General features: G+C 37.4%; 1 protein-coding gene across 3 annotated transcripts in view; it reads left to right on the top strand.

Annotated features, from left to right (window-relative positions):
• ZMAT4 (zinc finger matrin-type 4) overlaps nt 1–23,833 on the top strand; it is a 320,194-nt gene that overhangs the window by 270,605 nt on the left and 25,756 nt on the right. For all 3 annotated transcript variants that reach the window (XM_084879762.1, XM_084879761.1, XM_084879760.1), the window contains one exon: nt 4,354–4,450. In XM_084879762.1, the coding sequence (XP_084735888.1) occupies nt 4,354–4,450 (97 nt within the window). The remainder of the gene's footprint in view (nt 1–4,353; nt 4,451–23,833) is intronic.

Below are 23,833 nucleotides of genomic sequence, written 5' to 3'. Positions count from 1 at the left end.
AATAAGTATGGAAGTATTTCTTTCTCATCTCTTCACTGAAAGGATTTGCATAAGTTGATAGTATGCAATCCTTTAATGTTTGACAGAATTCTTCAATGATAGCCTCTGGGTCTAGAGCTCCTTTTTTGCTTTTTTTTTTTTTTAGTTAATCAAAATAATTTTACCATCCTATTTAATTTTCTCTATAGGCTCCATAGCTTTATGTCCTTGTATTTGTTTCTAGTGGAATAGAGTATGCATCCTGAAATGACCACTGTCTATTTAGAGTACTCTTTACCATTTTATGAAAAAGATAATGATCAATCAATAGTGTTGTCCTACTCCTATTCATTCTTATGTTATTGTTGTCATGTATTCACAATATAATGTTACAGTTTAAATTGTTCATTTTCTTCAAATAAATTTAGAAGAATAAAAATATAGATATCCACATATTGATCATTTATGGTGTTCTTTATCTTTTCCTGTATATAGGAATTTAAGTCTTGTGTGTGTTTTTTTGCCTCCCATCTAAAGGACTTCATAAGCCTTTCTGTGATGTGGGTCTGCTGGAAAACTGTTCTCTTAATTGTGTGTGTTTTTTAATTTTTAAAATATATTTATTAATTTCAGAGAGGAAGGGAGACGAAATGAGAGATAGAAACATCAATGATGAGAGAGAATCATTGATTGGTTGCCTCCTGAACCTCCCGCAATGGGGATCAAGCCCATAATGCACGTATGTGCTCTTGACCAGAATTGAACTTAGGACCCTTCAGTCCACAGGTTGACACTATCCACTGAGCCAAACCAGCTAGGGTTGTTCTCTTTCCTTTTTATTGAAAATATTCTTATTCCACTTTCCATTTTGAAGGATGTTTTGGCTGGATATAGAATTCTGACTTGACAGTTTTGTTTGGTTTAGTTTCTTTTTTTCACCACATTTTGTTTCTTGAACAGTCACAGCTGATTTCTACTCCTACCTCTCTATGTTTTCTGTTTACCTTTCCTGGACAACTCTTAAACTAGTTCTTCAATCACAGCTTAATTCTCATTCCCTTGGTTTCATATCATACATCTCAGAGAACTCTTGACCGAGCTACCAAAAATCACCCTTCTTCTCTGATTTTTTCTCATTATTCTGTTTAAATTCTGTATGACACTTTCACAATCTTTAATTATGTTTTTCTTTCTTTACTTGTTTCTTGTGTTCCTACCTGACTCGCTCCAGAAATAATTTTATTCTGCCTCTTTTATTCTCTCCTACATTCTTGGCATTCAGCAAAATAACTGGCATGGTAATAAAGTCATAATGATGTTTCTTTAATGCAGAATGGATACATCTAAAGTTTCAGGGACATCTGAAGTCTAACTTTGCTAGACTTGAAAAGACAGAATAGTCACATACTGCTCAACCTTCCAGGACCATACATACTGTACTCGGGAATATAAATACAAAAGTGATGCATCTTCAGAAAGCTTTCTCCAACTCTGTGTTAGAAACAATTTTCTCCCCTAGTTTCTGGGACACTCTACTCATCCAGACTGTGGTACTTGTTATGATCTACCTAACACTATTGATATTTGTATTCATATATTTCCTCTCGAACTGGACTGTCAGTCCCTTGCAGGCAGGAACTATATTTTCTAACACATATTGACAATTCTACAGAAATAAGCTTTACGTCTGCAGAGGTTTTATGGATACTCTTAAGATGGTATTGCACTGAAAATGAATTAAGTAGAAAAGTTAGCATTTTTGTTTAATAAGACTCTGGTTCTCTGAGGAAGAAAGAGCTGTATAATTCCAAAGTATTTGGCTTTCAACTGAGCATTAATAAAGCCCTAAGTTCCCACCAAGGACACTGTGTCATGTGTGGGGGAGGACTCCTCTGCTCCTTTGCTGCCTTTATTCTTGTTTATACGCACGGCCTTTCTAGTTTATACTCCCTGTAGTTTGCATTGCAATAAAGTGCCAAATATTTCCTGCCCACGCCTCTGTTTGGCTGCAGAGCATGAAAACTTTAATGGAAAGTAAGAGATCAGAATATTTTTTAGATTTGTTGGTGGTCTTAAAAGTGCCTGTTTTTAAACATAAATATTTATGCCTGCTGCCAAACTGGACCTCCATTTGTTATGAAGAGACCTTTGATTAGTCTGTAGTCAGAAGGGGACTTGTATAAAATATAGTTACCATTTATTATGAGAGGATTGATGGAGATCTGTGGAATGAGAAAGTCTGAAGCTGGCTTTCATATTCTGATTTCATGCACAAAAGGGGAGATGAGGATTTAAACAACTCATATGCATGCTGGTTGTGATAACTTACAGTCTCTGGGTTTGGGGACTGTGGTAACTTTCTTAATCATGCATACCTGTGAAATTCAAAAGTGATTTAAGCACAGCTCTTTTTTATAGAATAACATTTTAAGAGCTATTGTTCTGACAAATTCAGCTTACCAAAAGGCATATGAGTCTCTGAGGGCAGTACTTGTTAAAGTGTGTGTGTATGTTGAGGTTTGGAGTTACTAGTCTGAAACTTCTTATATATTCCCAGGCCATATCCAAAATTTATAGAATCAGAATCTCCAGAAGTTTTGCCTGAGAATCTACATTTTAGCCAGAAGTTGTGCCTGAGAATCTACATTTTAGCACCATAACTGGAGGCTGTATCCACACAAGGAAGTTTGGGAGTCATTGTGTAAGCCTAGGGAATAGAGCCAATAGCTGTCTATTTCATCTGAATCAGTCTGTACCTGTAAAGTTGAGTCCCTTAGATTAGTACTTCCCAAAAAGGTCCCAGACATCAGTGGTTTCGATGCCATTGTGATTAGCTATTTATTTTCCCATAGGTTTCAGGTGAGAGAGAACTCTTCCCACAGCTCACATGGAGAAGGATAAGTAAAACTCATAGTACTTGTATAGCTTCCTTTTAGAAACTCTCTATTTCTTTCTTTCTATCTCTTTTTTTAGACTGGTGGTGAATGATCAGCTTGGAACTGGAAACTGGTTCTTGATCACTTCCTTTGGATGTCCTGAATTCTGGCCCTCATATTCACTTTAGTAATGTGGGTGAAGTTAGCATCTATGTCTTAGCACTTCAACTAAGGGCTTCATCTGGACATTGGGACAGAAATAGTTCCATTTTAACACCTCTTTGAAATCATAATAATAGCTAATTTATATTGATCACTTGTTATGTGTCAGTCATTCTTTCACATGTTTTTCTTAGTCCTCCCACAATCATATAAGAAAACAGAAGTACAGAGAAGTCAAATAATTTGTATAATTGTACCCAGATATTAGGTCATAAAGTTCTTCGAACAATGTGTGCCCTTGATCAGAATCAAACCCAGGACCCTTCAGTCTATAGGCCAATGCTCTAGTTACTAAGCCAAGCCAGTTAACAATGTGTTAACAATGAATTTTAATATATCTTATTCAGTTAATTCTTATAACAACCTTGTGATATGGATGGTCTTGTCTTCAACTTGCAATTGAAGGAAACTGAAGCTAAGAAGAAATTATATGACTTCCACTAGATCATACAACCAGGAATGATTGGAGCCAGAATTTAAATATGAAGTTTCAGATCTTAACTCTTAGTTTCCTTTTCTCTCTGCTCTGCTGGGACACACCATCAGAAGGAATGTGTTCAATTGTGGGTCTCTGAGCTGTGGCAAATGTTTAAAGTTGTTTTGTTGAAGCTGCTTTCTAACATGTTGACTCTAGACGAGTCAATATTACAAAGGAATGAGGATTTTAATAACCTCTTTGGAAACAGAGAGCATCTCATTCATCTTAGAATTCCCCAGTGCCTGGTCCAAAATTGATCCTTTATTAATGAACTAATTAAATGAATAAATAAGGAAATAAACAGATAATTTTCTTTTAAACTCTCGTGGGAAGTAAGCTTTCTTGTGAAATCAATTAATATATGATCCCTCTGAATATAAGAAGAACCCAAGTGAATGATGTGTAAGTTGTTTTCTGACTCTGCTATTGGAGTAATTGTGGAGAAGGAATTGAGACAGGTATTCTCTGGAGTCTCAAATTTCATGCAGATAAGACAGCTTATCATCTCTATCTCCATCTCTTATGTTACAAAATTTCCAGAACCATTTTATAAAAAAAATATGTTTTAATAATGTCAGCCACCCATAAATGGAGCAGGCATCTTCTACCATATTCACAGTTATCCTTCTGCTACGAGACTTGTTGACTGGGCTCAGGAAAGAGGGATCAAAATGTTGTTGGTGGGATGGACCAGATAACGGCTAAGATATTCTGCCCCTGAACCTTGGGAGATTCTAGAATTCATTCAGGTGGTTGAAGACAAGGAAGCAGCTAATGTGGTCTGTCTGTTGTCCACAGGTCTGAGGCGTAATTACAGATGTACCATCTGCAGTGTCTCTCTAAACTCAATAGAACAGTATCACGCCCACCTGAAAGGATCTAAACATCAGACCAAGTAGGTACTTTCATACTTTCACTCTTTAGTGCTTTTGTTTGTGGTTTTTAGATGATGGTTAAAGGCTAACCATTTTGATTGTTTCTGCATTTAAACTGCATCTCTTTATCTCCTAAGTTCCCTTCATAGTGTTTCTGCAGAAGCCTCCCAAGTCTGCTTAGTGCTATTTGAAGAATGGCTTTTTCTCTTCTGGGGGCACACATAATGAGAGGCTTTCTTCTTTCATTTTCAAGGACAGGTCACCACATTTTTTTATTAACTTGAGAAAACATTTATATCTATTCTAAGGGTTTTTAAATAAACAATGTTATCTCTGTTTGAAGGATGTGCCAGACTTTGGTGTTATGTCAAAATCTATGAATGCCTTCTACCACTTTCCATTTCTAGATGAATGTTGTTAATTAGTATAAAAACTTAGCAAATCTTATGCTAAGTATTTCCAATTAAATGGAAGCTTATTTCATTATTTTAAAAGAAAGTCTCCTGATTTTCAACCTAAAAAAGCTAATCAGGCATAATTTCACCTGTATTTATACTTTGCATCTCTTTAAAAGTGAATGGTGTTAGCTTTGAGGGCAGTTTTAAAGTAGCTGCTAGGGCTGCTAATAAAATCTAACAAAACAGAAAAAATACACAAAGAATATCTCAAAACTGTATAATTTTCCTGAGTGTAATTGTTTTCATTTCTCTCCTATTTATCAGCAGAATCATTTAACAGACTTGACTGTACCAAGGCTTCATAAATAATAAATGATGTATTTTATAAACATTTATTGAGCTCCACTATGTGTCAGACTTCGAGGTGTGCACTGGGAAATAAAAGATGAATTAACACAGGTCTGCCTCTTGTGGAGCTGTCTGCCATGCGGGGGGTTGGAAAGGGGGATAGCCATGTAAACACACAGATTCTTCTCTAATACCACATAGACAATTTAGAGCTTTGAGTACTAGGAAGAGAGCAACCAGGGCAAGTTTATAGGGATGTTGATGCAGAAGTTGACAAATAGGGTTGAAGTCATAGTCTGATGCTGCTCACCATCAGAACCCTGGTGCCTAGCACAGCACTTCATGCCTATTAAGGGGTTCATAAACATTTTTGATGGAATGAATGTGTGATTTTAAAGTACCAGTAGCAATTTTTCATGCAGGCATGCAAGGAAGGTGCCTTCCAGGCAAGGACATTTCTTTGCAAGGATATTTTAAAGACACAGGTCACCTGAGGAAATGTAAGCCTAGATTTGGTTACTGATTCTCAGTCTCATCATCCGTGTTGTGCTGTCTTGGGAGTCAAAGCCACTTGCATGACTCACTTTACTCTGATCCACCCTAGAGTACTTTTATCCAGGGAATTCTGCAAAAAAATTTTCCCTCTGATTTGTTATAGAGTACCTTGAGTGTTTAGATTGATTATTGGACACTGCCGTCCCCTCCTCCTCCAAATAGGCTATTCATCATCTCTCTAACTTTGTAAGAGGCACCATATAAAATCTAATTAATATGCATCTAATCTACACACCAGGACATTGCAAGTAGCTGCAACAATAAATGGTAATCTGTTAGAGTCATTTATTTGTTACTCTTACTATGGATAATATTAATTTATTATGTAATCTATTAAATATTTGTAATGTAAAATGGTAGACAGTGATTTTGAGTGTCATAAATCATGTAAATAACTAATGCAGACAGTATCTCCAGCTTTGGGAAAATTTCTGTCTATGAAATGTGCTATGTGCACATATAAAACTTTACTTGCCAGAATTTACATGCCAGCCATTTTCACACCTATTATCTCATTTAATCCACCTAACCACCTTAGTAAATACTATTGACCCATTGGTTTCTATGAGGGCACTAAGGATCAGAGAGACAAAGCAAATTACCCAACAGCACCTTGCCAACATATGGAAGATCAGGGACTGAATCTTGCAGTGTGACTCATGCTTCTGCTTCTTTCATTTCAGTTAGTTACCACACAGGCATGGCATGAAAGACTGCCAATAGAGAGAACTATGATGAATTTTTAGTACTTCCCTGGTGGGATTTAATAATTATATGTGACTTCAGAAGGGTACTTCTCCTACTGTGCAATCTTCTTTCCAATAAACACTTTTTTTTTCTACCTCAAGCACAAGGCTGCTCTCCCTCTGAAGAGTGAAATGAGGGAAATATGAAGAAAATAATTTTAATAGCCTTGTCCCACACGCTTCTTTCATCTGCCCTCATACCTAGTTTAGATATTTGTGTGTGTGTGTGTGTGTGTGTGTGTGTGTGTGTGTGTCCTTGTTTATGAGCTACATCATTCCATAATTTTTTTTGTAACATTCTTGTCCAGTTTAGTATCAAAATATATGCGGACAGCCTTAAACAAGTTGAGAGACCTTCTCTCTATTTCTGATTTAGTTTGAGGTAAATTGCTATTATTTCTTAAGTATAATATTAGGAAGAATTAACTGAAGTATCCATCTGGACCTGGAATTTATCATATGGAAATATCTTTACTAGAATTTTAATTTCTTTAATAGAACACTGTTCAAATTTTCTATTTATTCTTGGGTCAGTTTGAATATGTTATTTTTCAATGAGTTTGCCTATTTATCTACATTTTAAAGTGTCTTGACATATATAAAGTTGTTCATGATATACTCTAATTTTATTTTTGTCTGGAAGATGTTTTTCATTCCTGACATTGTATATTTCTTTTCTTGTCTGTTGATCAGTTTTGTTAGAAATATTTCAACATTTATTTGCTTTTGTTGAATGAGTGTTGGGTTTGGTGATTTTCTCTATGTACAGTTACTTTCTACCATTTTAAAATTATCTTCACCCTACTCCCTTTGGATTTAATTTGCATTCCCCCCCTAGCTTGTTAACATCAAAGTATAGGTTATTAAATTTTTTAATATTTCTGTTTTTCTAATATATGCATTTAAGGCTCTCAATGTGCCAGTACAAATTGCTTTTGCTATATTCTGCAAGTCATCTTTTTTTTATATCCTAGAAGTTTTAATATGTGGTATTTTCATCATTATTTATTTACTAGAGGCCCAGTGCACAAATTTGTGCACAGGATGGGGGAAGAGTGCCCCTCAGCCCAGCCTGCACCTTCTCCAATCTGGCAACCCTTGAGGGATGTCCGACTGCTGGTTTAGTCCCAATCTGCAGGGATTGGGTTTAAACTAGCAGTCAGACATCCTTCTCACAGTTTGGGACTGCTTGCCTGCCTGATTTCCCCTAACCACTCTGCCTGCCAACCTGATATTCCCCTAACTGCTCCCCTGCTGGCCTGATTGACACCTAACTGCTCCCCTGCTGGCATGATTAACCCTTAACTGCTCCCCTATTGACCCAATCACCCCCAACTGCCCTCCCTTCCAGGCCTGCTCCCCCACAACTGCCCTCCCCTGCTAGCCTAATCACCCCCATCTGCCCAACCATGCTGGCCATCTTGTGACAATATGCAGGCGGCCATCTTGTGGTAGCCATCATGTGATGATGTAGGGGTGGCTATCTTGTGATGTGAGGGCATGAGGGTCAGTTTACGTATTACCTCTTTATTATATACAATTCTTACTGTGATTTCTCTTTTACTCAGGGTTAACTTAGAATATTGGGGAGATTTTTATATTTATATTTTTGTGCTGATTCTACTCTGATTAAAGGCCATATTCTAAATGAATTCAATCCTTTGAAATTTGTGTAGACCTGCTCTGTGCTCCCAGCATATGGTCAATTTTGGTAATATCCTATATTCGTTTTTTAAGTGTCTTTTTCAATAATTAGGTAAATGGCTCTATATATAAATTATATTAAGTTTCTTAATATTGCTCAAATTTCCTATGCCCTTATTGATTTTTTTATCTGTGTATGACATCCATGAGAGACAGAGGCAGTTAAAATATTCTAACTATAAATATGGATTTGCCTAAGTGACCTCTTAATTCTATTTAACATATATATAATATTAAAGATATATTATTAGATGATTATAAATATAGTATGTTTTTATGTATTCCAAATTGGCACTTTTTGTCACCATGAAATAGCCTTCTTTCTTACTATCAATACTTTCCTTACCAACATCAGCTATACACTTCAAAGCTTCCAAAATGTTTTCTTTAAACTTTATCCAGCTTTTATTTTGTTCTCAGGTGAAAGGTTAGTATTTTGCCAATTATGCTATTAGGGATGAAAACGGAAATCAGCCACTGAAATGGTTCTTAACTAATCTGACCAATTAAAACAACTTAAGTATTAAGGTGTCAGCAATGTTCAATGTTGTATATTTATATTTTTACTAATAATTCCCAGTAAAAGTGTTGAGATGAGTAAATATTATTAAAACACATAGTGCAAAGAACACTGACTTTTAAGTCAGTAGTTTTTATTTTAGTATAACTTTGCCACTGGCTGATCTTGGGCACTGACAAACCTTCTTAAGTCTCAGTTTCCTTATAGATAAGTGAATAGTGATGACAAGAACAGGGCAAATGTGCATCTATTTTCCATGCCTTCTTCATGATCTTAGTACTCTTTTTTTTTTTTTCAAAGATTTTATTTTATTTTTTTTTATTTTTTATTTATTTTTTACATATTTTCTTGATTTTTTTTATTGCCCCCCTCCCTCCCTCCCACACATCCCCTCCCTCCCCATAGTTTTATGTCCATTGGTTGTACTTATATGCATTTATACAAGTCCTTCGGTTGATCTATTATCTCCCCCTGATATCCCTACCCTCCCCACTGTAATTTGACAGTCTGCCTGTTGCTTTACTTTCTCTATATCTGTCTCTTGGTTCATCAGTTTATAAAGATCTTTATCATCCACCGATGTGTGAGGTCATGTGGTGTTTCTCTTTCGTTGATTGGCTTATTTCACTCAGCATGATGCTCTCCAATTCCACCCAGGTTGCTGCAAATGATGAGAATTCCTTCTTCTTTATGGCAGCATAGTATTCCATTGTGTAGATGTACCATAGTTTTTGGATCCAATCATCTACTGACGGGCACCTAGGCTGTTTCCAAATTCTGGCTATTGTAGATTGTGCTGCTATGAACATAGGGGTGCATATATCCTTTCTGATTGGTGTTTCTAGTTTCTTGGGATATATTCCTAGAAGTGTGAATTCAGTTTTAAAATCCTTAAAACAGCTCCTTAATTAGCTTTCACCATTTTATTAGAACTACGGTGTGTCCCAATACATTATATCCAGCCAGAACCTCAGAATGTGATCTCATTTGTAAATAGGGTCTTTGCAGATATAGTTAAGAATATCAAGATGGACTTATTCTGGATTTATTGTGGGCCCTAAATCCAATGCTTGGTTTCTTTATGAGAGAAAGGAAAGGGAGAATGGGATGCACAGAGAAGAAGGCCATGTGAAGATGTAGGTAGAGATTGGGGTTATGTTTTCACAAACCAAGAACACCAGGAGCCAGCAGGGTCTGGAAGAGGCAATGATTGATTTTCCTCTGGAGCTTTTTGAGAATGTGTCCTGCTGACACCTTGATTTCAGACTTCTGTTCTCTAAAATTGAGAGAGGATAAATTCCTGGTTTTTGAAAAAAAATGTTTTTATATTGATTTTAGAGAGGGAGGAAGGGAGATGGAGAGAAACATTGATTGGCTGCCTTTTGCATACCCCCCACTGGGGATCAAACCTGTAACCTGAACATGTGACCTGATTGGGAATCCTTTTGGTGCACGGAACAATACTCAACTGAGCCACACAGGCTGGTACATTTCTATTGTTTTAAGCTATGCAGTTTATGCTCTTTTTTTAGGGAAGCCTGAAGAAAGTATTACAGTTTAAAACCTACTTGACTTATTCCACAAATATCCCTTTAGACAACTTCTGATCATGCCTATCCCAATGACAATGATTGTGATGATGCTGATGAAGAAGATGGTGATGATGATAATAGTGCCACCACTGCTATGTATGGGATGGAACTTCTGTTTGAGTGGAGTACAGGAACACATTAAAATGCTTTGAAAGTGATATCATATCTAGTAGTATGTGCTCTTTACTGGTAGCAATTATGATTTTTTTTCCTTTTTTTTTTTTTTTTTTTGCAAATGTCATAAACAGGAAAATGGCAGTCAAATTTTGCTCCATTCTTAAAGAGAAATATTAAGTAGCTAATGAGACTAAGGGTTTAGAAATGCAAATGATCACACTGTCATCTAAAGCAATTGCCTATTAGTAGATTCTTCAGTGTTTCCAGGGGAGCTAGTCTGTCAATTAGTACAAATGATTAAAATGAAATTTAAAGGTAGATGAGTACAAACCATAGACTAATGACAATTTCCCACGTAATATACTTAAATTTGAGATTAGGGAACACTTCAAGCCTTAGGACAGTATATTACCTAGAATAAAGGATATAAAAGTTGTCATTACTTACTTTGATGCTTCAGTTGGTTGAGAATGACACACAGGTGTTTAAGAGAATTAATCAGACTGATCAGAACTTAGCAGCAATTGCTAAATTTGCTTTTTCCTTTGATGGGAAGCCTTAAATTGTATCCATTATTTTTTTATATAGATTTTCTCTTCAACTCAGTGAATCCTCTAGACAAAGCCTTCATATTATTCAGTTTCCCATTATGTTCATTTATTTGTGAAGTGATTGAAATGAATGTTTAGACTAATTTTCAGGGCTAAAATATATTTGCTTTAAATATCTTGGAATTCTGTTCCTTCATTCAGAATAATAGTTATCTGAGGGGTACACAGTAATAATTGAGACTGTTTTGGGCTGTCTACGGCCATACCACCTGATCTCGGAAGCTAAGCAGGGTCAGGCCTGGTTAGTACTTGGATGGGAGACTGTTTGGGGAGATATGCCAACCATTAAGAACCTTCTGTACTTAGGATAAATAAGTTACTTAAAACTCCAAGAAACAAGAAAACAAGAACAACAACAATGAATCAATGAATATACTTCAAAGGCTGAAAATATAGATGCTTTTAGTGAAATTTTCAATATGATTTACTGGCACTAAAGAAAAAATTTCATAACCAAAGGGTTTGGAATTTTGAAATTGTGCTATTTTTTTTTATGAGAAAGTTTTCTTTTCTGAAAAGTAGAAAAGTTCAGTAAAGTTTTGAGATGAGCAGAACATAAGATAGTATTGAAAATATAATAGAGCTGTCTTTTCCCCAACTATCTCAGGTCATTTCTCTTTAATTAATAATCATTTGTTAAACTGCTTAGAAAGGTTTGGAATAAAGAGTAAAATCTAGAATCCAAGGAAACTGCTTTGCTTGTCTCATTTTATGATTCTAGCTGTGCAAAATAAAATAGCTCTTCTAGAAAGCAGAGACCATGGAGTGTCACCAAATATTTCTAGCACAGGGCATTCTTAGACACTGTAAATAGGGTGCCTATAGCAGCACAAAGATGAGAATGTGGCAAAGCCTGTGGTTAAAGGTTGTTCTTTTTTTAGCCCTATTTTTAATAGTATTGTACATTCTAGTCTACTATGGTCAAGAGCCCTCCCTTTTGGTGAAAGGCCTCTGATGAAAAAGAGACCAACTTCTCAAATGAAAGAGACTGTGGCCTTTAGGGAGAAGAATTCCAGAAAAGACAGAAAAACAACAACAAAACAAACCTATATCTCTCTATATATAGCACTAATGCACAGGCAATTCTAACAGCTCTATTTTTCCCAGTCTTACTTGCATGCTTTTTCTATATATGCCATACCTAGGGAGACATTATAATTACAATATGTGAATAAATTAGGCCTTTGGCAGGCTTGGAAAGAACTAAATGGGAAGCACCTTCATTCTGTCATATTATTTCTAGAATTACTGATGACATCTAATATTCCTTAGCCCACTCATTTTCTACCCACCTCCTTCTTGGGGGACTTGTAATCATTATTTTGTCTTGCTTGAAATTTGTATGAGTCATGGCTGTCTCCAGAGTGGTTCTGAGCTGATAATTTAATGTCCCAGATTTAACTGTAGGCCCATTGAAACCTCTCAGTTCTTTGTTATGCTGCTTCAGACAGTCATCAGGACCAATCACTAACTGACTTGGTGCTGAAAAGTGCATCAAGAAAGAGAAAAAAACTGGAGGGAGGATGTTGGAGCCAAATAAGTCTTGTTGAGAGTCAGACAACCAGAGCTCCAGGGTCAGTCCTGCGTCTCACACCCTGTGTGGCTTTTAACCACTTTAAAACATTATTTGAAAATTCACCTATTGAAATGCAATAAAATGCATGGGTTTCAGGTATATAGTGTGTTGGGTTCTGACAGTTTATACACCAGGTAGCTACCAGCCCAATTAAAATAGAGAACATTTCACAACCATCAAAATTCCCTTGTGCCCCTTTGCAGTCAATCCCCCCCATCCCAGGCAAACAGTTTCTGATTTCTGTCACCATAGCTTAATTTTGCCTGTATCGAACTTACTACAATAATACAATGTGAATTCTTCTCCTACTGCATTCTTTTTCTCAACATAATGTTTTAGGGATTCATTCACATTGTGGCATGTATCAGTTCTTTCTTTCCCCTCCACTGAGCTTCGACATCTTCATTTGACAGGGAGTTGGAATATGTAGTAAAGTCTCTTATCAATTCTACCATTCGCTTATGTTATGACTTTGATGTTTAGCTTCCTAAACTTTTATATTTTCCAGCTGGCAGAAGATTTACTGTGAAATACTTCTTTAGTGTTTACTTCTCTATTTCTGGGTGGCCCAGTTCTTTTCGACCATTTTAACAATTAGGTTCTATAAGAGGAGAAAGGTCCTGGAGGCCTTTTATTCTGTCCTTAAAAAAAAAAAGACCAAGGACTTTCCAAATGCTTAATTCTTGGGGCAAGAGGGGTAAAACTGATTGAATAAGGAGGAAGTAGAGAAAAAACTTATTCTAACTTTATTGCATATTGTGAATACAGAACACAAATTCTGGTGTCTTCTCAGGCCAACAAGGATAAGACGTAGTTAGCAAGGTTCTAGAGGAGACTTGGCCCTCACCTGAATAGTCCAGGCTTCTGCACTTGCACTTATTCTGGGTCTGCTGCAATCCCTTCTCACACATTTAACCAGGGTTTACTAGAAATTAGAGTATGGTTATTTATAAACTATATTTAGCTGCCATTGACTTTTACTCCAACCAAACTTTAGTAGAATATTGAATTTTCCCATCATTTGCCTAATCTCTTAAAAATCATCATGGAACATGGACTGCGAAGGAATATATATATATATATATATATATATATATATATATATATATACCCAATGACCAGTACAGTAGAACAACCAGAATGATCAGAACAAACGGTGGCTATGAGATGCACTGAGACAGCCAACCAATCAGCCCCCAAAACCCTGGTCAGGGATGGGGCCAGCTAGACAACCTCCCAGTCCCCTCCCCTCCACTGGCCGGGCCCGATGGGCCCCCATTGGGCTGGGCCAGCCAGACCCCACCCTTGCACAAATTCGTGCACTGGGCCTATAATAGAATTAAATAAAGGAGGACCTCACTTAATATAGGTCAATTTTGTTGGAAAAATAGGAGGAGGAGATATGATGAGAATGAAAACATGCCCTTAGCTGTGTTACTCAATCCAGCTTTCTACCACCTCTTTTTGTGGTAGGAGAAAAGATTGAGTGGGTCCATTTTAGCTGGAATTGTCATAATGTGGATGTGGTAGTTGTGTGAGTGCACAAATCAGCCCATATAATGCAGTCCCAGAACTAAAATCTATTCAGCATCTTCTATGTATAGGGCATTAAAACTGACCTTGGGGCCATAGCCACTTTTGCTCATTGGTTCAAGCATTGACCTGCAAACTGAAGGGTCACAGGTTTGATTCAGGTCAATAGCACATACTTTGTTTGCTGGAACCTTGGTTACAGGCTTGATTCCTGGTCCCAGTTATGGCACATGCAAGAGGCAAACAATCACTGTGTCTCTTTCACATCAATGTTTCTCTGTCTGTCTCTCCCCCTTCCTTCCACTCTCTCTTAAAAAATAAAAAAAATCAATGCGGAAAATATCCTTGGATTAGGATTAACCAAACAAAACAAAAAAAAAGTGCAACTAGAAAAAAAAAGATAGGCCTTGGGGACAACAGAAGGCGATACAAAGATAAGTATAGCTCTTAACAAGTTTATAATCCAGTTGAGGATTTACAACAAGTAGTCAAGTAATTATAGTTAAAATCAACATGGTATATGATAAGAATCAGAGGGATAAAATGCCACTGGAGTTCAGAGGAAGAAGAAATTGCATCTGGTTAGGCCCATCAGTAGTGGTTACTGAGGATGAGTGCAATAAAGTGGTTTTGAAATGAAACCATCAGGGTTTGATCATGGCTCTATCTTGTAACTGTGTGACCTTGAACATGCAACTTAAAGACCTCTCTGTGGCTTAGTCTTCATATTAGTAAAGTATAACAGATTATAAAAATTCTTATCAAAATTGACTATGATGAGGATTGAGTTTTAAGACCAACAAATGCATTAAATTGCTTAGACAGTACTGGACATGAAGTTTTTCCTCTTTAACTGTTAATTATCATTCTATATTAATGAAATTAAACTTGAAATGGGCCTGGAGGAATGGTTAGATGACTGTTGAGGTAACAATACTTCTGCTGTCCCACTAGTTCTTCTACAGGATTTACCCAGAATTTTTCATAACAAACTCTAGTTTCTTGTTCAAAGTTTGGGCTTCTGAACTTTCACAAACTTTAGGCCTTCTCAGGGTTTAGAACCCAAAATTTTATTAACCAGCAGTGGGATATAAAGACAAGCCTATCCAAAGACTATCCTCATTTTGCTCCAAGTCCTCATATTATATAACAGCTTCAAGCTTGATATTCAGTCTTGCAATGCCAAAAAAAACACTTTCTGAATGCTCCCAATTACATATGGTCTTTACACCCTGATTCCTATCCAGGCTTCTCACTTTATCCAGATCTCTGATTACCAGTTGTATTTTTTCATATACCTATAGCTAGCACATTACTTTCCAAAGACCATGATTTATGAACCTTGAAAATAAATAAAATAAAATAAAACATGCTGTTGATTGACTTTTCTAAAATTATTCTCCCAATATTCTTTGCAAATCCCTGGATAGAATTGCTTAAGCATTCTGATTACATAGAACTCATTTTTCTTCCCCATTTGCATTTTACACTTTACCATTTTAAAAGCATGTGTATCCTTTTTACTCTGGCATCTATATACTTCTGCTCATACCAGAGTCAGACAAATCTCAATACTAATTAATTAAATCTAACTTTGAGTCAGAACATTTGATAAATGCTCAGTCTTTAATTGGAAGGGTATTCTCAAAAAAATAAATACTCTCCATGGATAAGGATAACACCTCTTTAAATGTTAATCACTGTTATTTCAGTTTTAACTATAAACATTTTGAGGATTTGTATTTTTTTTCTTCTTTGCACTAATATTATTAAGACTATTCTATATTGTGTTAAGACTAGCCAGATGGAGCCCTAACCAGTTTGGCTCAGTGGATAGAGCATAGGCTTTCGGACTAAAAGGTCCCAGGTTTGATTCCGGTCAAGGGCATGTACCTTGGTTGCAGGCACATCCCCAGTAGGAGGTGTGCAGGAAGCAACTGATCAATGTTTCTCTCTGATCAATGTTTCTAACTCTCTATCCTTCTCCCTTCCTCTCTGTAAAAAATCAATAAAATATATTAAATAACAAAAAAAAGACTAGCCAGATGGAACCATAATCTGGACCTTAGTCAGAATAATCCTATCTAATAAAAATGTAATATGCAAATCAACCACAAGCCATGGCCACCAGCCAATCAGGAGCGAGAATGCAAATTAACCCAACCAAGATGGCTGTGGCCACAGAGAGAACAGGAGGGAGGCTTGAATTTTCCCCTGCAATGGAGGAAGGAAAGCTTTCCACACACCCTGGCTAGCCCAGGCCTCCACTTTAAGTTATAAAGTTTCAATTACAGAAGATAAATAAAACCCAACAGAATTTTATAGCCTGGAGCAGAGGTTTGGCTCTTCTCCAGGCTATAAAATTTCAATTGTAGAAGATAAATAAATCCCAGACACCAGGGCCTCTGCTTGGGTCGCTGGGGGGTTTGGCTGGCCTGCAGATAACCACAGACCCCTCGCCCAGACCATCCTACACCCCAAGGGAACCTCTACCCTGATCTGGGACACGCTTCAGGGCAAACCAGCTGGCCCACATGCATGCACCAGGCCTCTATCCTATCTAATAAGAGAGTAATATGCAGATTGACCATCACTCCAACACATAATATGGCTGCCCCAATGTGGTCAAAGATTCTGTCCCCATGTGGACACAAGATGGCCACCACAAGATGGCCAGCAGGGAAGGGCTATTGGGAGGGACCAGGCCTGAAGGTAGGGCAGTTGGGGGCAATCAAGCCTGCAGGCCTGTGGGGAAACAGGCCTGCAGGGGAGGGTAGTTAGGGGCAAACAGGCTGGCAGGGGAGCAGTTAGGCATCAATCAGGCTGGCAGGGGAGTGGTTAGGGGGTGATCAGGCTGGCAGGCAGAAGCAGTTAGGGACAATCAGGAAGGTAGGCAAGCGAGCAGTTGGGATCCAGCAGTCCTGGATTGTGAGAGGGATGTCTGGCTGCCCGTTTAGGCCTGATCCCATGGGCAGTGGGGCATCCCTTGAGGAGTCCCAGATTGGAGAGAGTGCAGGCTGGGCTGAGGGACACCCCCTCCTGTGCATGAATTTCATGCACCGGGTCTCTAGTAAATTTATATAAGCATCATTATAGTCTTAATAGTCCTTAACAGCAAATAGGAAATATGTGATTTTTCTATAGATTTTAGGGTCACAGAAAAAGCCCAGTCTACTCGTGCTGAGTAGTCAGATACAATCTATAAAGCTATCTTTCAAAAATGTGGGTGATATTTCAAGCTCAGGACACAATTAGTTCAAAGTTCTACCTCCTGCCTCTGGTGCTATTATGCTCTCTAGAGCTATATCTATCTGTTCTCTTCCTTTTTTTAAGTGCCCTTTCTTCTAAAGACACCAAATGGGATAACATGTGCACTTTACTCTTTTTGATTTCTAAAACCATCACCACCAAACTTTTTTTTGTTCTTACTAAAAGAGTTTATACTAGCTTTATGTAGATGAGTTTCAGACCTCTGATTTTATTTCCTTGATAATGGATGAAGTTCAAATAATAGATTGCATTTTATAACATTTTTCTGGTGCTAAATAAGATAAACTTACATATAGCTAATATTTGCGTGAGCAGACAACTTACTAAATTAGAATCTATTGTCCTTGAATGTCTGTATGCTAAAGGACATTTAAGTCTCTGTTGTAGATGGTTTTACTGGGTGTTCTAAAGTTTCTCTCACGTTAAATCCAGCTTTAAGTTTTAAAGGCATATGACTAGGAACGAGCTTCAGATTTTTCAGCAGCCTCCATACTTACAAGGTTTGGAAGCCAACCATGTAGGTTTCTATTTTTTAGTCTTATAAATAGATGTCATAATTTTGTTAGTCCATATTATGTAAGAATCTTGAAGGTAAAAGTGTGCCTCCTATAATCAAAATATAATATGAGCGATTCATTATAGTCAGTAAATGTAGTTGCAATATTTGTTGTTCCCTTTCTAAATCTGAAGAGAAAGGAGTCAGGCTCTCTCACACCAGTATTGCAGGAAAACATCAGTAGAAGTAAAATATTTATCAGTGCTTTTTCAATATATGTGTCCATTGGATGGGCATTTTTTATTTTAAATTTAACTACCAAGAAATACATTAACAAGTAATGAATTAGCCAACCTTCTAGAATATGCAAATGGTATTTCTATAGTGAATCTAAAGAATTCATTTCTGTGGTTAAAATTTGATCCACTCATGACCTGGAGGTTTTCAGTGAAGCAACAAGTCACAGTAAAGGAAAACCAGGATGTTTATTGATTGGGTCAATAGTTTAGCAAATTATTGAGTGCCCTACCATATGCTAAGTTCTAAATCACTTAGTAGAGAATGACAAATTAATATTCCATTCTTAAAGTGCTCATGTAATTTTTAAATGCCTAAACATTGAAGTTTTGTGATTCCAGAGAGTGATCGTTCAATTATTTGGTCCATTCAAATTGCAAGAGAGATTGTTGGTGGTTTAACTCAGTGATGAAGGTCAGGAGCACTCTAAGCAGCTGTCAGTGATGTGGAGTGCGTAGTGGCACAGCAAGGACCTGTCACTAGGAATGTGGGCTCCAGGTACAGCTCTTAGTGCCCAAAGTAGCCTGGAACCTGACTTAAGAAAGGAAAAGAAGACAGACTCAGGAGGAAGTCAGGTATGAACAGAAAGTCACCTTCTTATGAGCAGGAAGTTTTGTTGAATGCAGTCATGGGAGCTTTGGCCTTCTAAGTCTTTTCCTAAAGAAAACTACTTTCTTCACTCAAAACTTTATTTTTCTGGGTTCTATTTGTAGATCCCTTTTAGTTATGTATGATTATTTAAATCTGATAACACCTGATAGGATATTTTATTGTTATTAAGCATAGGAAGAAGCCTGGATTAAAAATTATATTAAGAGTACCTAACATTTTTATCAAGAATGAAAGTTAGAGACATTAGCCTGTCCAAATTCTGTTGAAAATTAATTATTCTTTGTATCTTCATGTTTATAATACTTTCTTTAGTGAATGGTTTTAGGAATTGACAGTAAATGATTTGCTCCATAGGGGTCAGATATTCGTAACAAGAATGGATTTGTTGTCCTAACACAGATTGTTTTACTATCCATGCAGGTAATTTCTCTTTTAACCTTGAAGTAGGCTTATTTCTGGATCTTTTTATTAAAATATCTCATCCACAATAAATGCTCAACAATTAATAGTCTTTTTTCCCTCCACTCTTTAATTAGAATTGATGCCAACACAGGATTAGAGTGATTAAAGTCAATGAAAATTGTGAATATCATTCAAAAATGTTCTCTGCTAATTGTTAGTAACTTTTCCATTTCCATGAGAGAATGTGACAGGCTGTAATACCTGGCCTGCCTTATGATGTGATTTCAGGGAATTGATTTCTCTTCTCAAAGTGATAACCTTCTTCCCATACATAATTGCCAGCAAATTGTCAAAAGTATTCTTTCACAGAGAAAAAATTTACTTTGCCTACTTTCCCATAAAAATCCCAGAGATAATTACAACTATCAGAATCTTGCCTGTGAGAGATTTAAATGGCAGGTGCTGAGGCAGAAATATAAAGGACGTCATTAAGTGGGACAGAGAAGGCATCAAGGGGAGGCTGGGACTGGCAAGATTGAGCTTAGCCTCGTTAGGCCCAGAGTCAGACAAACTTGAAGAAATAACACCCACTTCCATATACTATCCTATCTAATAAAGAGGGAATATGCTAAATGACTCTCATGCCCTCACTAGATGGTGGCACCCACAGCCAAAAAAGGGTAATATGCTAATTGACTGCCATGCCCTCACAAAGATGGTGGCACCCATAGCCACAAGATGGCAGTGCCTAGTCCTCTCAGCCCTGCCTCATCCAGCTGAAGTCTCCAGGTCCCCTCAGCTCTGCTGGGGGATGGCAGGCACCATGTGCCTCATCTAGCCAGCGTTCCCCAATCTCCTCAGCCCCACCTCATCCAACCTCAGTCCCCAATCCCCTCAGCCCTTCCTCATCCAGATGGAGTTCCCCAGCCCCACAGGGAAAGGCAGTTGGGTACAATCATGCCAGCAAGAGAGCAGTTAGGCATCAATCAGGCTAGCAGGGGAGTGGTTAGGGGACTATCAGGCTGGCAGGCAAAGTGGTTAGGGACAATCAGGCAGGCAGGTGAGTGGTTAGGAGTTAGCAGTCTCAGATTGTGAGAGGGATGTCTGACTGCCAGTTTAGGCCCAATCTCTGTGGGCTTCCAGATTGGAGATGATGCAGGCTGGGCTGAGGGACATCTCCTGCCCCGGTGTACATATTTCATGCTCCGGGCCTCTAGTGGATTTATAAAAAGACAAGGGAAAATGTAAAACTCTATAAGTTAAATGTTTTGTTTTGTTTTTTAAAAAACAAAACAAAACAAAACTGTTTATATTTATTTCAGGGAGAGGAAGGGAGAAGGAGAAGGAGTTAGAAACATTGATCTGCTGCCTCCTGGATGCCCTCTAATGGGGTTGGAGCCCACAACCTGGGCATGTACTCTGACCAGGAATTGGATAGTTCCTGGGACGATCCTCAACTGAGCCACACTAGCTGGACAAGTTAAATATATTCTTACACACACAAAAAATATTTCTAGGCTCCCTTACCATCATACTTTTTTCCTCTGTGATTTTTTTTTTGGCTTTTTAGCTTAGTGCTCATAAATCATTTATTTCAGATATTTTGGAATAATTATAGATGTATGGACCACTTGAGTTACCCATTGTTATCCTTTTGGAGGACCGACAGTAAATAAGTAGCTTCATTATTACTTTTCCTCAGAGAAAGGTTATTAAATAGCTGATGTATGATCTCTGAGAGTCTGGGATGAAAATGTGCAAAGGACTCTTCCTCCCTCTACCACTTGCCACTTGGTAGAAGGTTAATAGCAACCCCTATGGGTGATCCTGACCTTAGGGATCAAAAGAAGGAGTTGAAAGTCCTGCTTCTAGCTTCTACTTACCAGCTTCCCAAACTACTCCAGTTTCTGGCTTGTTTTCAGAGTCAAGAATCAGCTATCTTTAGAGACAGAGCCACTGTAGTCTAATAAATAATGTCCTTATCATCTGGCCTTAGAGAGTTGAAGATGGAGATAGATATATTATCAAGTCTTACAGAACCCTAAAGTTGAAGAAATTTCTTAAGACAGTTCTAAGTAATATTTTTTAAAATTTAGTTTAGAACATTGCCTTTGTAATAGGTATTTTGCTTTAAAATTATTTCTATTAATAGTGTTCACGGAAGAAGATGAATTATGTGTGTCTGTTACAATTGAATTTACATGCAGATGGATATGATTTCCTGGCGTGTCCTCCTCTTGTAGAGCTCCAATTCTTGAAAATTATTTAATTTCATGCTGTGCCTAGCTGAAATCCAGATATTGCAAGGATATAGGACCAGCGAATGGTATGATCCTTACCTTCAAGAAGCCTAGAGTTTAAATTAAGAGACTAAATTAAGAGATAAGCATAATAGAACACTTAAATAAATGCAAGTGATTTTACATAACATTATGCAAAAATGAGAGAAGGGAGAGATTAGTACAGACATAAATAATGAGAAAAATATACTTGGTGAGATAAATCTTGGCTGGGGAGCAAGGGTGAGTTCCATTTGAGGTAGGTCAATGTAAGGGGTCTGGGAACATTCAGATAAAGGTGCCAATGGGCATTTAGTTCTATGGGCTAGAGTTAACAAAATAGATGATGGTTGGAGGTGTAGACTCAGGAGTCATCATCTCATGGGAGATTATTTAAGTGAATGAGAAGAGAATATGAGATAATTTAAGGAGAGCATATGGGAAAAATTGAGAATAAACGCATTCATATATACTTATGCATGTGTCACACACAGGGTGACAAAGAAAGAGAAGTCAGAACTTTTTCTTGTAATGACATTTTATTTTTTTTTTCTAAATAGGAGATGTACAAGACAGATAAGTACTTCAGAAGTAAAAAATAAATACATTTCAAAAAGGAAGGCACAGAGCAGAGTAACTGAATACCGGAAAGAGTCAAGTAGAAAGATGACTAAAAAAGTCTAAAGGGTTTGTCAACTAGGAGGTGTCAGTTGATTTTGGCCAGGAGAGCCTTGCTGGTGTTTCAAGACCATGATGATCACATGATGGCTGGGACAAGAATGAAGTGAGGGAGTTTCTTACCATTGTTCTCCATGAATGAAGGAGAGTGTCCTGCAGCCCACAGATGACCACAGTGAGAAGGGCAGAGGGTGACATGTGACATGCAGAGAGGAAAGGATTTTGCAAGAGAGCTCAAATTTTCACTGCAGAACCCTCTTTTAAAATAAATAGTGTGTGAAAATCGAGAAAAAAACATAAATCTAAACAAAGTTGAGTGCCACCCACTGAACTTCCTTTCTGGCCCATGTTATTCTCTAGGGCTCAGAAGAACCATTTGACAGTCATTACTGATAGGACAACAAGGAAAGAGTCAAGGATTCCTGCCTTTCTCCTGCCTGGGAGATGGCAGGAATACTGTTAGAGACTAGCAGGGACCTTAGTAAGTTGACTTTTAGACACATTGCTTTTGAAATAATGACACTTCAGCAAAGTGCCATTGGGTGTGCTGTAGATAGTTGGAAATGGGCCTGGAATGCAGATATAAGCTATGGCTTAAAATGGCGACTTTTGAGTCAGCTATGTAAGTGAAAGCTAGAGTCTGGGGACTATATATATCCTTTAAAGGAGAGAAAGGGCAGAGACAGAGAAGCACGACATTTGACATTAGGTAGTTGTGGGCACTGGTTAAGCACTGTCTAAAGCACTGCATCTGATGCTGGAGCTGGAAGCCTGCAGAACAGGATGTTGGACAGAGAAATGGATATATAGCAGGAAAGAGCAAGAACAAGCTCAAATTCATGAATGTGAGCTGGAACCTCTGACAGTAAACCACCTTCAGCTCAGTGAAATGAGCATTCTGCAAGGGAATCAGGTGTGTAAGATACAAAAACACTGCTATTCCAAGTGTAAAAAGACAAAACCAAAAACAGGGAAGAGAATTCTAGGAAATGTTGCTCAGCCTCGTCATGTTAGCATGCTACAAAACCACCACAGTACACCCATAAAGCTGCTAACAATGATATAAGACAGAACATTGAAATGCCAAATGAAAGACTAAAGCATTAAGTGCTGAGTCATTTTTGTGTCTCAAGGATAGAGCTACTTAGATGTTTCTAATTCTCTCAGGAAGATGAACTTGTTTTATTAATGAATAGCATTTGGAATCTCTTTGCTTTAGGAACATGTAAAATTTTAAATGAAAAACCATTTTTTTTCACTGAATCATATGCCTTTAATGAAAATATTCTAGACTCATGTGTAGGATAATTAATACCCACCTCTGAATGAACTATATCCAAAATATTAAAAAATTAAAATACAACCGAGAACATACATTATTTTTTTGCACACTGAGATTAATTTGAGGGGAAAGATGAAATTTATTTTCTCATTGATAAGCAAAAGGAAAAAGGAAAAAAATCTGTTGGTGATATGGCTTAGGGCTTTATTACAGAGGTGTTATGGAAAATGGAACATCTGTGATCAGAAGCATTATTATTTACATAATTTGTCGAGGACAACAAGGTATAATAAAATGTCCAATTTCCCTTGGTGAAATTGTCTCTTTTACTTTAGATGTATAGATATTTAAAGTGTGACAGGGTTATGGAAGAACATTCTAAAGAAA

This window comes from Pipistrellus hanaki (assembly GCF_964339955.1).
Source record: "Pipistrellus hanaki genome assembly, chromosome: 3".
Classification (NCBI taxonomy): Eukaryota; Metazoa; Chordata; class Mammalia; order Chiroptera; family Vespertilionidae; genus Pipistrellus; species Pipistrellus hanaki.
Note: the sequence above shows the minus strand (reverse complement) of the source record. Positions and strands in the feature narration are given on the sequence as shown.